Source organism: Mustela lutreola, chromosome 12 (assembly GCF_030435805.1).
Source record: "Mustela lutreola isolate mMusLut2 chromosome 12, mMusLut2.pri, whole genome shotgun sequence".
In the NCBI taxonomy this organism is placed as follows: Eukaryota; Metazoa; Chordata; class Mammalia; order Carnivora; family Mustelidae; genus Mustela; species Mustela lutreola.
Genome location: NC_081301.1, coordinates 12,001,689 through 12,019,811, shown reverse-complemented (window position 1 = coordinate 12,019,811; position 18,123 = coordinate 12,001,689). Strand labels below are relative to the sequence as shown.

Sequence of the window (18,123 nt, the reverse complement as noted above, 5' to 3'; positions counted from 1 at the left end):
TAGCTGCTCATCTTTATAACAGACGTATGTATTCATGTATCTTCAGATGTTAGACCCCTAATCTTGAGGCTAGTATGGAATAAGTGCTCAGTAAATATTTGGTAACTTCAATTACATTCTGTTACAGCTATTGTCTCTTTTCCAAACTGTGAATTCTGAGTTGAAAGTACTGATTATTCTCTTTTCTATTAGATTGTGATATCACATAGTTAATAGAACTTATGTCTCTCCTCTTATTTCCTTGGAATTTATTAGTTCTTTTCTTAAATGGCTTTACTGAAGTATAATTGACATATAAATGTTATATGTATTTAAAGTATACAACTTGATGTTTTGATATGTACATGTTGTGAAATGATCACCACAATCAAGCTAATTAATATATCTAACACCTCTACATAGCTATCATATCATTTTATCATTGTGTGTGTGGTGAGGAGATACAAGACCCAATACACAACATAGTATTGTTATCTATAGTCATCTTGGTATACATTAGATCTCAAAAACTTGTTCGTCTTGAGTAGCTAAAACTCAATACAATATGCTAGGTGAAATAAGCCAGATTCAGAAAGACAAATCCTGCATGATCTCACTTCTATGTTGAACATAAAAATAGTCAAATTCATAGAAGTAGATAATAGGATGGTGGCTGCCAGGAGCTAGGGGGAGGGTGAAATGAGGTGATATTGGGAAGTTATCAGTTTTTAAGAACCTTAGAAGATACAGGGCTCTTTTGGCAAGAAAGTGTGCAGAATTGGGAATGTGAAAAGTATCTCTTTTCCTTTCCTCACCTCCTATTCTGTGCTCTTCTATTTGTTGTTGGTGGTGGTGCTGCTGGTGGACTAGAAGAAGAAAGTGCTGCCCTATATAATTCCAGGAAACTATCCATTGTTATCAGTTCAGGTGCTCCACTTAGGAACTTGAGGCTTCTGGATTTTAAGAATACTGATCACTCTTTTTTTTAAATTTAATTTAACTTTTTTTCGGTGTTTCAAAGTTCACTTTTTATTCACTATACCCAGTGCTCCCTCTTAACAGACTACAGTGACCTTCAGTCAGCAGTTCACTCTCAGACCAGTTATCTATGAAGCTTTCTGAATGCATGTGTGATTTTCAATCAACAGACAACCTCAATCCAGATGGAGAATGAGTAGACAAGAAGGCATCCATAGCCCAGAGCCTTCTGTTGCCCCCACTGAATTTTGTGACTTTCTCATTCAAGTTCTTATTTATCTCCCTGGAAGTCATTTCTACTCAGTTCAGTGACTCCAGGTTTGTATTATGAGCCCAAGTGATCAAATTTCTTCAGCATACAGTGAAGAACCACAGGGTTCTCTTTCTTCAGTCTATACTTAGTTAAGGATAAACAGGATTACAAATTCTTGTGAGATTCAGCACCATGCAATTAAAAGAGAAGAGTATTTGGGAAAGACAGAACTCAGTTGTAGCTACCAAAGTGTGTGGCCTCAGGCAATTGACTTATTTCCTCTGAACCTCAATTTCTTCTTCTGTGTAAATGTAAAAATTGTAAAACACCTAACATTTTTTTTTTTGGCTTCACTGGATTATTTTATTAAATACTTAAAAGATTAATGCCCATCCTTCTCAAACTCTAAAAAAACAGGAGAGAATATCTCCAATCTTATTTTATAAGGCCAGCATTACCTTCATATCAAAACGAAACAAGGACTTTAGGAGAAAATTACACACCAATATACCGATGAACACAAATGCAAAAATCCTCCAAGTATTAGCAAACCAAATTCAACAATCCATAAAAGTATCATATATCCATGACTGAGGGAGATTTATCCCATAAAGACAAGAATGGTTCTGTGTTGTATAACATAATAAGAAAATTAAGAATAAAAAAACAAAACTGATTACTACAGCTTTCTAACACCTAACATTTTTTATTTGAAATAAATGAAACTAGAAATTTGGCTTAGCCAATAAAAAATGATGAATATTAGTTTTCCCTACTTGTGCATCAGAGATGAGTTTTGGAGCAGAACTTGCACAGATACTCCTGAATTATGGTGATTATGAGAGTACAGCATATAGATTATATCCCCTATTCAAAGGCAGTGAGCTGTCCTAGGATGCAGCAGCACATCTGTGGCTTGGGCTAGAATCAAATGACTAAGGAGCAATGGGTGAGTTTGTGGGTGGGTAGATGAAGAAAGACAGATCAGCAGAGTTATCTTACTTTCTACTTATTCAATATTCACTTCAAGAGTGGCCCTTGACCTGGGAGATGATGAAGCTGCTGTTTAACATCCCAGCTTTCCTTGTAGAAGGACAGGGAGTGCCCCACCCTGCCTGATTGAACTACAGCCATGGAGTCACCCTGTCTGCAGACTCACACTCAAGCAGGGCCAAAACAAAACCTGAAGAAGAACTATTCTTGCTGGTCTAGAGAAAGTTTGCCTTCCTTGGCCAAGACACACCCTTGATTACTTGATTCAGTTTTTCTGTTTACACTGCAGTTCTTTGTTTGGATCTCTGACCATCTGCCTTGCCCTGTCAGGCCCATCTTCCAAAAAGTAATGCTATCGTTCATATTTTTAGCCATGGCTGGTGACATTGCTCTAAACAGACTTTTCTCAAGAAATGTCAAGTCCACTTGCCTGCTGGGAAGTGTTCTAGCAATACCTGTCCTGCTAGATTGGTTTTCCTTGGTTGTGGACAGCCCAAAGCAAACTGGTATGTGCCATATTGATTTGGTTATGTATACAGAACTCCTGGAAATCACTTTTGAGGTATGTCCTTTCCCCTCAGCCATATCTGGGCTGTCTCATGATTTTCCCCAATAAAGCATCCCCTTAGGTTTAGAACAAAGTTTAGAGCAAAGGTTTGCTACATTTTTTTTTAAATGTGAGTGTGTGAAGTAATCACAGGTTTACAAATACTTCTAGAAGTTAGTAATTATTGACATTTCAATTGGCTGATTTATGTCCTTCTCAAAACTTAAAGTTACCATTAATTCTTTTTTAAATTGAAATGTAATTAACATGTAGTATATTCTTAGCTTCAGAGGTAAAGTTCAGTGATTCATCAGTTGCATATGACACCTGGTGCTCCTCATACCAAATGCCCTCCTTAATGCCTATCACCTGATTACCCCATCCCTCCACCCACCTCCCCTCCAGCGACAACCCTGTTTGTTCCCTATAGTTAAGAGTCTCTTATGGTTTGCCTCCATCTCTGTTTTCATCTTATTTTATTTTTTCCTTCCCTTCTCCATGTTCATCATCACACACACACACGTATTTTATATATACACACACACATATATATATCGATATATATGCTATATATAATATACAAATACATTGATATATATGATGTGGGTATCATATATATTGATATCATATATATGTCAAAATAGGATTTTCCTCTTAAAATTTACATATCTGAGTTGAAATTGTATGTATATAATTTATTTTTATGTGTACATTATACATATATGACTTACATGTATTTTGTTATAGATGGAAATTGTATGAGAAGATCTACTACAGAACTAGAACAGGGGTGCCTGTGTGATTCAGTTGGTTAAGTGTCTGCCTTTAGCAGGGAGCTTGCTTCTCCCTCTCCCACCTCCCCTGGTTATGTTCTCAGTCTGTCAAATAAAAAAATAAAAATTTTATAAAAGACTTAGAATCACTTAGCTTTCAAAGGAAAAAAACACAAGAGCTGCATTGATTATTGTCTTTGAATCCAAGAAAGTTTCTTTGAGAAAGAAGTTATAAATGAAATCAGGAGGGGACTCAGATATATATGAATTTTAATTTCTTTGTCATTAAGAATAATTAGAGTAAAAAGTAGAAAAATAGTGAGACTTTCCTTATCACATAGATTCTGTCATTCATTAGCTATTTAGAAAGTTACCTTTTCTAAGTCAGTTTTGTGTCTAGACCTGGTCATATAGAGGTGGATAAAGACACAGTCTCCATATGAAAGAAGGGAACTTTTTAATAGCATCGAGATAGGTAAACTAAAAATATACAGGAGTATTAAAAAGTGCTTTAATATAATACTACTACTAATAATTGTGCTTATTGTTCATGATTACTGTGCTGGGCATTATAAAAAACGTTACCTTTTTTAACGCTCATAATAATCCTATGAAGCATGTGCATTATTATCTGCATTTTCCAATTGAGGGAAATGGGCTTAGAGAAAATGACCTAAATGTAATAAATGGCAGTAACACAGGGAGGATATTGTTAATGCTGACTGGATATCACCAAAAGCTTTACAGTGTAGGCAGTTCTGTAGCTGGTTATTGAAGGATTATGAGAGAAATAGCATAATGAGAGAAATAGCAGTTGTTGTTCTGTTTTTTTTTTTTTAGAGTGGGGAGGAGGGGTAAAGGGAGAGGGAGAATCTTGGGAGCCCAACCCCACAACCCCAAAATCATGACCTGAGCTAAATCAAGAGTCAGATGCTTAACTGACAGAGCGCCAAGAAATGGCAGTCTTGGCAGAGGGAACAGAGTGAATGAGGCATTGAAATAGCATAGTAAGTTCTGTTTATGTAAAAATGTAGGTGTTGCTGAAGCATATGTATGTATGAGTTGAGGGGGTATTCAACAGATGAGTTTAGACAGGCAGACAAGGACTATATGGTGAAGGGGTTAGGAGGTCCTGTTGGGGCATCTAGACATTGCCTTGCAAGTGATCAGGTGCCATTGGCTGGTGCAACCAAAAGGGATGCAGTAGGGATTAAATCGGAGGAAAGTTATGTTTGTATCTTAGAAAGATTATTCAGGTAACCAATGTGCCAGATGAGTTGGCAATGAATTGGAGAGCCTAGAGACAGAGAGCTCAATTAGCAGGTCATTGTACATCCAGGTCACAGATGATGTGTGCCTGAATGAAGACTATGGCATGGGAACAGACAAAAGAATATCTTCAAAGGTAGACTAGACTGGTCTTTGTAATTAATGGCAAGTAGATGGTAGAATAGATTGTTCTGGATTTCTGGTCTTGTGAACTGATATTTAAGAACATACTGGAAGGTTAGACACTGAATAATTTTGATTAGGTTTTAAAGTGCTATGCACACAATAAATGAAATTTAATCTTCTCAAAAAAAGTAAAGTCTTTTAAAAATGAGGAAACACGTTTCTAATCACCTGCTTTTTTGAAGTGGCGGGGGGTGGGAGGTTGGGGTACCAGGTGGTAGGTATTATAGAGGGCATGGATTGCATGGAGCACTGGGTGTGGTGCAAAAATAATGAATACTGTTATGCTGAAAATAAATTTAAAAAAAAAAGTTTCCAAGCAAGAGGAAGGTAAATGCCATACATGGGCAAATTAGAATGCTCTTCACCATCACCCCCAACTCTATCCCAATTAAAAGTACATCCTACTCACATTATACTAGATAAATGCAAAGATTTATAAATAATTTGTATTTCAGTGTGGAATTATTTTATTGCCAACATCATATTAACTCTATTTAAATAGGTGACCTTATAGGAATAGAAGTTTGAACATAGGAATTGGGGTGAGTGTACGAGGATGTATCAAGAGAATAAATTTGGAACTTCGAATACAGGGCAAACTATTCTGGCTGGGTAGGATATAAGAATGTTAGACTACTGAACAGTGATAGGTAACAGACTCTCCTGGTAGATCTTTGTACACTCTATGCTAACCTAATTGCTAACTGCCACAAAAGATATTGGGGAAACCAAAACGGACACATGGTCTCATCTCCTAGTTTGCTTGGGCCCTGTGGGAAAGCCCAAAACAGGGTTCAAACATGTCCACACTGTCAGGGGATTAAGATTCCCTAAGGGTCAGTTGAGGGAAATTGGAGGGAGAGATGAACCATGAGAGACTATGGACTCTGAAAAACAATCTGAGGGTTTTGAAGGGGCAGTGGGTGGGAGGTTGGGGGGGGAGCCTGGTGGTGGGTATTATGGAGGGCATGTATTGCATGGCACACTGGGTGTGGTGTATAAACAATGAATTCTGTTACACTGAAAAAAAGTTAAATTTAAAAAAAATAATTAAAAAAAAAAAAAAGATTCCCTAAGGGTCAGAATAGAGAAAGAAACTAGAAGGCCATCTAGGAAAAGCACCGTCTAGAGAAACCAGGAGGTGGGGCTATTTGGGCCAGTTTGTGCAGCAGTTTCAGGATACTCAAGGGACATAGATGGCAGCATAGTGTGGATCTGCACCCAGTAATTTCAAACCTCAACCTCCCTCATGTCCACAAGTTGTGTCATCAGAGGCCTTAGAACTCTGCCAAGGGAGCCTCTCTTGAAAGAACTGATCATGAGAAGTTAGAGAATATTTTCTTGCCAGTTCAAAGGACAGAAGAAAGCTAGGCCTTCAGTGGGCCATAGTCTATACAACAATACATCTCAATAGAATGAAAGGAGAGATTCAGACTAATAAAACCAGAACAGAAGGACTTCAAGGTGGCTACCTGCTCCAGTCCTGATTATGTTAGAATGCCCTCCTGCCTCCAGTCCACCAAGGACTTCTGCAGAAGTCCCAGTTCAAGTCCTGAAACAAATGGAATCTTCAAGTACTAAGATATGGCAGGCTGCTGACACGATTCACATCTGTGCTCACCAACCATGAAAGCCCGGGACAATGGGATTGTGTGAAAGATGCTCAAAAATTATTCATTGAAAAATACAGAGGAATTGTGAAACTTTTTTTAAATTAATTTATTTATTTTCAGAAAAAACAGTATTCATTATTTTTTCACCACACCCAGTGCTCCATGCAATCCATGCCCTCTATAATACCCACCACCTGGTAACCCAACCTCCCACCCCCCCATCACTTCAAACCCCTCAGATTGTTTTTCAGAGTCCATAGTCTCTCATGATTCACCTCCCCTTCCAATTTACCCCAACTCCCTTCTCCTAACACCCCTTGTCCTCCATGATAATTGTTATGCTCCACAAATAAGTGAAACCATATGATAATTGACTCTCTCTGCTTGACTTATTTCACTCAGCATAATCTCTTCCAGTCCTGTCCATGTTGCTACAAAAGTTGGGTATCCATCCTTTCTGATGGAGGCATAATACTCCATAGTGTATATGGACCATATCTTCCTTATCCATTCGTCCGTTGAAGGGCATCTTGGTTCTTTACATAGTTTGGTGACTGTGGTCATTGCTGCTATAAACATTGGGGTACAGATGGCCATTCTTTTCACGACATCTGTATCTTTGGGGTAAATACCCAGGAGTGCAATTGCAAGGTCATAGGGAAGCTCTATTTTTAATTTCTTGAGGAATCTCCACACTGCTCTCCAAAGAGGCTGCACCAACTTGCATTCCCACCAACAGTGGAAGAGGGTTCCCCTTTCTCCACATCCCCTCCAACACATGTTGTTTCCTGTCTTGTTAATTTTGGCCATTCTAACTGGTGTAAGGTGATATCTCAATGTGGTTTTAATTTGAATCTCCCTGAGGGCTAGTGATGATGAACATTTTTTCATGTGTCTGATAGCCATTTGTATGTCTTGATTTAAGATAAGCTGAGTCTGAGAAACAAACTGCAGTGGGGAGGGGTGTATGGCAGCCATACCAGAGAGATATAAAGAATTTAACTGATATGCCCCTTATAAAAAAAAGAACATATTTTAAATATTTCTAAGATTCTTGGAGCCAGAAGAAAACTTATATGCCTATAAACATAATTTTTTCCATCTCTGCAACTAATTTACATGGCGGGTGCCTCTTTCAGATCTAAAGTCAAACCTGGAGCCAAATACAGAAAAGACGGTTACTGTGTTCATGCTTATTAGTCACAGAAATGATGCTGGCATTGGACATCTCTGACCAGCAAGGGGAATAGGCAGCACAATGAACTCATCCTTCCTGGTAAAATGGCAAACCAAAGGGAGTGGGGCAACCAGCACAGAAATCTCAAGTTTGAGCTTCAATCTTCTGATGGGGAAGCCCCTTGTCTATTCTACCTCTCCCAGAATGTAACCACCATTCTGACTTACTTTGTTTTAATCACCCCTTAGAGCTACAAACCAGACAACCCTCCGATATTATAAGAGTGGCAAATTAATAATCTAGAATGAAAGTGTTCTGAAAGCAGGGTTTGTTTCTTGTCCCACACTATACCTCTCATGCTGCTAACAGCTCCCAACACACAGCAAGTGTCTGGAACTGATGAAGAATGACATTAGTCATTTTAAGTTTTCATATATTGAAAATCTACTGTTATGTCGTGAAAAGAAGGGCCATCCTTATCCCAATGTTTATAGCAGCAATGGCCACAGTCGCCAAACTATGGAAAGAACCAAGATGTCCTTCAATGGACGAATGGATAAGGAAGATATGGTCCATATACACTATGGAGTATTATGTCCCCATCAGAAAGGATGAATACCTAACTTTTGTAGCAACATGGACGGGACTGGAAGAGATTATGCTGAGTAAAATAAGTCAAGTAGAGAGAGTCAATTATCATATGGTTTCACTTATTTGTGGAGCATAACAAATAGCATGGGGACAAGGGGTGTTAGAGAGGAGAAGGGAGTTGGGGTAAATTGGAAGGGGAGGTGAATCATGAGAGACTATGGACTCTGAAAAACAACCTGAGTGGTTTGAAGTGGCAGGGGTGTGGGAGGTTGGAGTACCAGGTGGTGGGTATTATAGAGGGCACAGATTGCATGGAGCACTGGGTGTGGTGAAAAAATAATGAATACTGTTATGCTGAAAATAAAGAATGAAAGGAAGAAAGAAAGAAAGAAAGAAAGAAAGAAAGAAAGAAAGAAAGAAAACCTACTGTTATTAGTCACTATATGGAATGTACTTCATAGTTTATCTCAATTCATAGAATCTTCCAGTCACCTTATTAGGGAAGGTTACTATCTCCTTTTTAGAGATGAGAAAACTAAGACTCAGTGAGGTTAGATAATGGGACTGCAATCCAATGGCTAGTATGGGGCAGACCCAAAACTGAAGCCAAGTTTGTCTGGCACCAAACCTATGACTTGTCATTAAAAGTTATGATCACTTTACACTGAAAATAAATTTTAAAAAAAAGTTGTGATCACTATATGTAAGAAGAATAAATTCTCTTGCGACTGAGGAGCTTCTTAAGGGCCCCTTTCATGTCCTTGTTCCTTAGGCTATAGATAAAAGGGTTCAACATGGGGGTCACCACAGTGTACACTGCAGCTGCTGCAATGTCCTTCTCCTCAGAGGCAACAGAGGCAGGGCACAGGTAAGCACTGAACAGCGTCCCATAGAACACACAGACAACACAGAGATGGGAACTACAGGTGGAAAAGGCCTTGCTCCCCACGCCAGAAGTTCGAAGCCTCAGGATGGCTGATACAATGTGGATGTAGGAGATGACAATGCAGATAAAGGGGATGATGAGTACTGTGCCTCCTAAGGCAAAAACCATCAACTCGTTGATGTGAGTATCAGAACATGACAACTTCAGGACAGGAGTTATGTCACAGAAAAAGTGAGCTACTTCCCCAGCAACACAGAAGGAGAGCTGAGCCATGAGGAGGGTATGGGTCAGGGCAACAGTGTGGGTGAGGACCCAACATAATGCAAGCAGCAGGCCACAGAGTCGGGGGCTCATGACTGTGGAGTACTGGAGAGGGCGGCAAATGGCTACATAACGGTCATATGCCATTACAGCCAGGAAGAAGCTGTCCAGATCACCAAACATCAGAAAGAAATACATTTGGGTGAGGCAACCTGCATAGGAGATGGTGTGATGCTGACTCTGAACATTTGCCAGCATCTTGACAACTGTGGAAGATGTTAAACCTATGTCAACAAAAGACAGGTTGGCCAGAAAGAAGTACATGGGAGTGTGGAGGTGTGGGTCTGAGCTGATGGCCAGGATGATGAGCGCATTCCCAGCCAGGGTGACAAGATACATACACAGGAAAATTCCAAACAGTAACTGCTCTTGCTCTGGTGACTCAGATATTCCTCGGAGGAAAAATTCAGAGATACTGGATTGGTTTTCCATGACTCTGCAGCATCTGAAAGCTAGGGAGGACAGTTAGATGTTAGATTTCTTCTAGAATTCTGCATGTAAGGACTCCCAAATCTTTGAACTTCCAAATCTCTCTTTAACTTCATTATCTTCCCCAATCTGACTTCACCTCTAATCTGACCCTACTTCCTTCCTCTTCCTTAGGAATCTCATAGATTCTTCCCTTCTTTTCTCTTTCCCTCTGGTCAATCTTTTACTCAGCAGGTACTGTCCCAAGGAGGCTCTAGGCACGTTCAACCCTGGCATGACCAAGCCTTGGACCAGGTCTACCACCGCCTTTCAGTTTCATCATTGCATTGCACAGTACATGAGTAGTTGAGGTGAGCTGAATTTTACATTCTCTTCAGACAAAATTCATAAAAAAAATTTTCTAAATTCTCACAATACCTCATTTTAGAGTGAAGGGCATATAAAGAACTTATGTTGTTTTATTTCCTTATCATTTCTTCCAAAATAGGAAAGATGGAGTTCTGTATTTTTCCTCCAGTGTTTTGAGTTATTTGTCATCAGCACCAATAGCATCCCATAGTTAACAATTACCAGCCACTCATTATACTTATGAGTCACTTATCACTGTAGTCACTGTACTAAGCATTTTATACAGATCATATCCTTTAATCCTTAAACAACACTAAAAAGCAGAGATTATTATGCTTACAATTGTATAGAGAAGAAAACTGAATAATTTTCAGAGGTACCCACAAATATTTGAGATAGAATTCCAACTCATAGCACTGGACAGCAGAAACTGTTCATTAATCAAAATGTATAGACAATAATTTTCTGTCATCAAACATTAATCTCTCAAAATTTCTAGTTTCATAGCTTTAGCCTCACTTGCCTTTCCTAGCTTGGATTCTTGTCTTTTATGGAGCAGCAATGAAGTTCAGGAACTAGAATGAGCTCCAGCATCATCTGGCTGAGAGGTCCCCAGACTACTTAGCCTGTGAGATGCTTGCTAGAAGTACAGAATCCTCAGACCTACTGAGTTGAATTCCCTATGATATATTCTGTGTGTCTGTGTTTAAAAAACTAGAACTAAAACTAAACCCTCCTCAGGGATTCTGATGCTCCATAAAGATCTTCGTTTAGTTTAACTAACTTTTTTTTTTTTTTTTTTTTTTTTTTTTTTTTTTTTAATTTTTATTTATTTGTTTGACAGACCACAAGTAGGCAGAGAGGCAGGCAGATAGAGAGAGAGGAGGAAGCAGGCTCCCCGCCGAGCAGGAAGTCCGATGCGGGGCTCGATCCCAGGACCCCGGGACCATGACCTGAGCCGAAGGCAGCGGCTTCAACCCACTGAGCCACCCAGGTGCCCCATAGTTTAACTAACTTGTCCTATCTGATTCACAAATGAACAAGCAAAGTTTTAGAAAAACAAAGTGATTAGAAAGTTAATGCTGCTCCTTATAGAGAGAACTAGATTGTCCAAGCTCTTAGACTAGTGTTCTTTTTGTTCAGTTGGCTGCCTTCCCATTTTTCATTACTTTTTGTTAGTAGTATCTTATAGATATAAGTACGTTCCTAAGTACATTCTAATCTCTATTCAGAGTCCACACATAAAGAAAAATTAACCTCCAGATCAATAGAGGATATAGCATTGTTTCTATTTTGAAGTTAATAGTTCAAACTTTAGCAAGAGCAATAACTGAGAACCATCACATATTTATCTAATCCTGAACCTTACACTAATTGAGGAACACATCTAAGAGCTATGCAAATTACTCTGAAAGATCAGAAGGCCACAGCTATGTTCTCCCTTATTCTATCTCTCAATAGGAACGTGATGCCTCATAAAGGTTAAGCTCTCTGACTGGATACACTTTAATTACCATGTCCTGAAGGCAGGCGACTCTCTTAAGACCCAGCTGACTGTGTATCTTGTCAAGAGGAGGGTGATGCAGACCAGCAGACAACCCCATGCTTTCCTGACATTCAGATCCTGCTTTAGGGAGTTCACTCATTTGGGGATCTTAAAGAGGCTGTGCTCTATTTTAGAGAAGAGCTGCACCAGTTTCATGATCCCTGTTGGCATATAATGCCTTGATCAGACTATTCCTGTAGAGGTCCCTTAGTCTATACCACCAACCAGTTAACATCAAATATCCTCTAAAATGTGTCCAAGCTCTACCCAAGGGCCTTGTATTAATACCTCTTGTTCTATCCTTTGGTTCTTCCTTTCCCTAAAACGGTTTCTCATCCTTCATCCTGTCTAAAGCCTCAGAAAATTCTATAGATCATAGAGACAACAATGAGATGTTTCGTGAACCTTTGGGCAACTCCTGTCTCTGTCATCCTAGAGTGCTGAGATCCCTTTACTTACCTCTACTGCTTATTCATCTACTGTGTCTGCCAACAAGTAAGACCTGGCCTGGACATGATGGAGAGAATATTCCAAAGGCAGTAACTGCTAGCCTGCAACTGTTTGTCTCCAGTTTCTCTTCTTACTACTACCCTCATTACTGAGAAGAAGGCACTGTAGATGTCCTTAATTTGGGAGGAGGACAGGAAGAGTTCAGATTCTTCTTTACAAACGTTGTGAAGGTGCTAACTAGAAACAGAGTTTAGGGTCAAGAATAATAAATACAGAAACAAAAATCAGCTTGCTAAACTGAGGTTAAAAATAAATTTTGTTGGGTGGGAGGGGAGTGAGAGCAAGAGCAAGAGTAAGAGCAAGAGCAAGAGAGTGAGAGAGAAGGATTCCAGATCAGGAGCCCAGGAGATCAACAAAGGATTGCAAATCCAAGCCAAAGACAAATCTGAAGGGAAGTCTAGAGTTATCTAAGCTGGAACATTCATCAGCTGGAACAAAGAAGACTAGAAAGAAGAGGGTCCTTCCTCAATATTTCAGGTGCTCTGGGACAAATGGTACTCAGATCTCACTCAAACCATGTCCTTAGGAATTTTGAAGCATTTTATATTTGTATTTTGAAATGTGAACTAAGAAACTCAGAAATGAGGAGCTGGCTCATCAGGCTGATATCAGGAGGAAGCTGAAGAGAGCTCTACTTTGGGCATCTACATTCAGGGAGTTATGGGACAAAGTTCCCTAGAGCATTGTTAGAGCTAATATACATAATTGCCCAATTTCCTCTCTGTATCTCTCATAATAGACCAAATTAGTTTAGTACTGACTTCATTAAAACATTTTAGAAGTTTGACTTTTTCTCTGTTTAGTTGTGGTATTAAGGAGTTAGACTATTTGTATTGATTTGTAATCACAGTCCATGACAAAAATGTACTATGTAAATAAATATTCTAGCTTTCCCATTTGCAACAAGATTTCTGTTCCTAAACTCCTCCAATAGAGAAATCTGGTTTGCCTCTCTTTTTTGTTCCCTATAGAAAACAAACTGAGAGTTACTGGAGAGGAGGCGGGTGGAGGGATGAGTTAATGGGTGATGGGCATTAAGGACGGCACTTGTAATGAGCACTGGGTGTTGTATGTAAGATGAATCACTACATTCTACACCTGAAAGTAATATGACACTACATTAACTAAATGGAATTGAAATAAAAACTTGAAAAAGAAGAAAGATATCTGGAAGTACCCACATCTACAAATATTCTAATGACATATGACATATCTTTCTTTTTTTTAAATTTTTTCAATTTATTTATTTTCAGAAAAACAGTATTCATTATTTTTTCACCACACCCAGTGCTCCATGCAATCCGTGCCCTCTATAATACCCACCACCTGGTACCCCAACCTCCCACCCCCCTGCCACTTCAAACCCCTCAGATTGTTTTTCAGAGTCCTTCTATTTAAAAATATTATGTTAAAGTCATGTATGTAATTTCACTTTCTCCTAAAACCCTATAAAAGTTGGTATTATAGAGGGCACGGATTGCATGGAGCACTGGGTGGGGTGCAAAAATAATGAATACTGTGGACATTGCTGCTATAAACATTCGGGTGCATGTGCCCCTTTGGATCACGACATTTGTATCTTTAGGGTAAATACCCAATAGTGCAATTGCTGGGTCATAGGGCAGTTCTATTTTCAACATTTTGAGGAACCTCCATGCTGTTTTCCAGAGTGGCTGCACCAGCTTGCATTCCCACCAACAGTGTAGGAGGGTTCCCCTTTCTCCGCATCCTCGCCAGCATCTGTCATTTCCTGACTTGTTGATTTTAGCCATTCTGACTGGTGTGAGGTGATATCGCATCAACAGATGAATGGATCAAGAAGATGTGGTATATATACACAATGGAATACTATGCAGCCATCAAAAGAAATGAAATCTTGCCATTTGCAACAACATGGATGGAACTAGACCGTATCATGCTTAGCGAAATAAGTCAAGCAGAGAAAGACAACTATCATATGATCTCCCTGATATGAGGAAGTAGTGATACAACATGGAGGCTTAAGTGGGTAGAAGAAGAATAAATGAAACAAGATGGGATTGGGAGGGAGACAAACCATAAGTGACTCTTAATCTCACAAAACAAACTGAGGGTTGCCGGGGGGAGGGGGTTTGGGAGAAGGGGGTGGGATTATGGACATTGGGGAGGGTATGTGATTTGGTGAGTGCTGTGAAGTGTGTAAACCTGGTGATTCACAGACCTGTACCCCTGGGGATAAAAATATATGTTTATAAAAAATAAAAAATTAAAGTCTAAAAAAAAAAATAATGAATACTGTTATGCTGAAAATAAAAAATAAATTAAAAGTAAAAAAAAAAAAAAAGTAAAGTGATTGACCATAGAGTTGAGGTCCATATCTGGGCTCTCTACTCTGTTCCATTGGTCTATGTGTCTGTTTTTATGCCAGTACCATGTTGTCTTGGTGATTACAGCTTTGTAGTAAAGCTTGAAATCAGGTAACATATTGCCCCCAGTTTTATTTTTATTTTTCAACATTTCCTTAGAAATTTGGGGTCTCTTCTGATTCCATACAAATTTTTGGATTATTTGTTCCAGCTCTTTGAATAATACCAGTGGAATTTTGATTGGAATAGCATTAAAAGTATAGATTACGCTAGGCAGTAGAGACATTTTAACAATGTTTATTCTTCCAATCCAAGAGCATGGAATGATCTTCCATCTTTTTTGTCTTCTTCAATTTCTTTCATGAGTGTTCTGTAGTTCCTTCAGTACAGATCCTTTACCTCTTTGGTTAGGTTTATTCCCAAATATCTTATGGTTCTTGGTGCTGTAGTAAATGGAATCAATTCTCTAATTTCCCTTTCTGTATTTTCATTGTTAGTGTATAAGAAAGCAACTGATTTCTGTACATTGACTTTGTATCCTGCCATGTTGCTGGATTGTTGTATGAGTTCTAGTAGTTTGGGGCTGGAGTCATTTGGGTTTTCCATATAAAGAATCATGTCATCTGCGAAGAGAGAGAATTTGACTTCTTCATTGCCAATTTGGATATCTTTTATTTCCCTTTGTTGTCTGTTTGCTGTTGCTAGGACTTCTAATACTATGTTGAACAAGAGTGGTGAGAGTGGGCATCCTTGTTGTGTTCCTGATCTCAACAGGAAGGCTGCAAGCTCTTTCCCATTGAGGATGATATTTGCTCTGGAGAAAGGGGAACCTTCTTACACTGTTGGTGGGAATGCAAGTTGGTGCAGCCTCTTTGGAGAACAGTGTGGAGATTCCTCAAGAAATTAAAAATAGAGCTTCCTTATGACCCTGCAATTGCACTCCTGGGTATTTACCCCAAAGATACAGATGGAGTGAAAAGAAGGGCCATCAGTACCCCAATGTTTATAGCAGCAATGGCCACGGTTGTCAAACTGTGGAAAGAACCAAGATGCCCTTCAATGGACAAATGGATAAGGAAGATGTGGTCCATATACACTATGGAGTATTATGCCTCCATCAGAAAGGATGAATACCCAACTTTTGTAGCAACATGGACAGGACTGGAAGAGATTATGCTGAGTGAAATAAGTCAAGTAGAGAGAGTCAATTATCATATGGTTTGACTTATTTGTGGAGCATAACAAATAGCATGGGGACAAGGGGAGTTAGAGAGGAGAAGGGAGTTGGGGTAAATTGGAAGGGGAGGTGAATCATGAGAGACTATGGACTCTGAAAAACAATCTGAGGGTTTTGAAGGGGAACCAGGTGGTGCGTATTAGGGAGGGCAGGGATTGCATGGAGCACTGGGTGTGGTGCAAAATCAATGAATACTGTTATGCTGGGGAAAAAAAAAAACCAAAGTGATTTTTTTTTAAAAAGTCATAAACCCCACAAGGACAGAGAGGAGTAGAAAGCACAAAATAGTAACACAATTTAGGAAACTGGAAACCATATGGATGAGGAAGTGGTAATCAAGATGATCTTAACATTGTCTTCAACATCACTAAGCTGCAGACAGTTTCTCCTGGCTATGTGCTCCTGACCTCCACTTTCTTAGAGCTTTACTTTAGAAAGCTTAGTGTTAGTTTTTTTCCCTCTGCCCTCTTTGATATATAAATCTTATCCCAGCATTTTGACAGTTTTACAATCTAGAAATATCTTTCTCAAGTACCTGGGAACCATCATTTTGAAATGTAATCATGAAGAAGGAGTATACTTATTTCCCATTCTCAGTGGAAGGATAGGCACCATACTTTAGTGATGCCAATCAGCAAACATAGATGGCCTAATCACAGTAACCAACCTTCTAACTGCCTCCAGTACTTTTCCACGAGCTCCCCGAGCACTTAAAAGTCCTCCTGCAGGCCCAGTTGGTAAAGCATGTGACTCTTGATCTGAGGGTTATACGTTCAAGTCCCATATTGCATGTAGACATTATGTTAAAAAAAAAAATGTCCTCCACCTTTTTTTTCCAGTGGAATTGAGTTCAATCTCTCTCCCCTACTGCAATCATCTTCCCCTCAGTTTTATTGAGATATAATTGATATGCAGCACAGTATAAGTTTAAGGTATAGAGCATATGACTTGACTTACATATATTATAAAATGATTATCATAGTAAGTTTGCTTATCATCCATCATCTCGAATAGATATAAAAATTTTTCTTCCTGTGATGAGAACTCTTATGATCTACTCTCTTAACAACTTTCAAATATACTGTACAGATTGTTAACTATAGTTATCATGTTGCACATTATAGCCCCATTTATCCTTCACCCAATTCCCCAAGCACCCAAACCTTACCTCTGGAAATGATAAATCTGATCCCATTGTCTTTGAGTTTAATTGTCTTTTCTTTTTAATTTAATTTAATATAAGTGAGATCATATAGTATTTGTCTTTCTCTGACTGATGTCACTGATTATAATACCCTCAAGGTCCATTCATGTTGTTGCAAATGGGATGTTTTCATTCTTTTTTTATAGCTGAAAACTATTCCTGGTGTGTGTGTGTGTGTGTGTGTGTGTGTGTGTGTGTGTGTTTGTGTGTGTGTTTCACAACTTCTATATCCATCCATCTACTGATGGACACGTCCATTGTTTCCATGTCTTGGCTACTGTCAGTAATGTTATAATAAACACAGGGTGCAGATACTTCTTCTACATAGTGTTTTTGTTTCCCTCAGGTATATGACCAGAAGTGAAGTCGATGGACTGTATGGTAGTACTATTTTTAATTTTTTGAGGAAGCTCCATACTATTTCCCATAGTGGCTGCACCAGCTGACACAAGAGTTCTCTTTTGTCCACATCTTCACCTGCAATAGTATTGAATAAAATCTTCCTTGTCTTTTTAGCTCCATGTGGTACAACCTTCCTTTTTTTCAATATGGGACTGAATCAATCTAAATCAATCTGTTATCTGAGTTAACAGATAAGTGGAATCCTAAACTGCCAGCAGGTGAAATAAAAAAGTCAATCTTGTAAGAATCCTCAAAAGGCCCAGAAACTGGAATCCCTTGGTAACGTGGGACCTAAGAGTAAAAGGGAAGTCTAAGAGGTGACAGTTATTTCAGAAGAAGCTAGGTCTCTAGAATCCACTTTACAGCCCACACTATGGGAATGCTGTCCGTGCCCTACCCCAGCAGAAACTGGGAGGTTTACTTTTTTTTTTTTTAAGATTTTATTTATTTATTTTCCAAAGAGTGTGTGTGAACACAAGCAGGGGAGCAGCAGACAGAGGGAGAAGCAGACTCACTGTTGAGCAAGGAGCCCAATG

The 18,123-nt window shown here is 39.0% G+C and overlaps 1 protein-coding gene across 1 annotated transcript; it reads right to left on the bottom strand.

The window, feature by feature from the left end:
* Positions 1–9,056: 9,056 nt before the first annotated feature.
* Positions 9,057–9,998, bottom strand: LOC131813006 (olfactory receptor 1N1). Its single transcript, XM_059143091.1, has one exon. It carries the CDS (start codon positions 9,996–9,998, stop codon positions 9,057–9,059), a length of 942 nt encoding a protein of 313 aa, XP_058999074.1.
* Between the last annotated feature and the right edge of the window lie 8,125 nt (positions 9,999–18,123).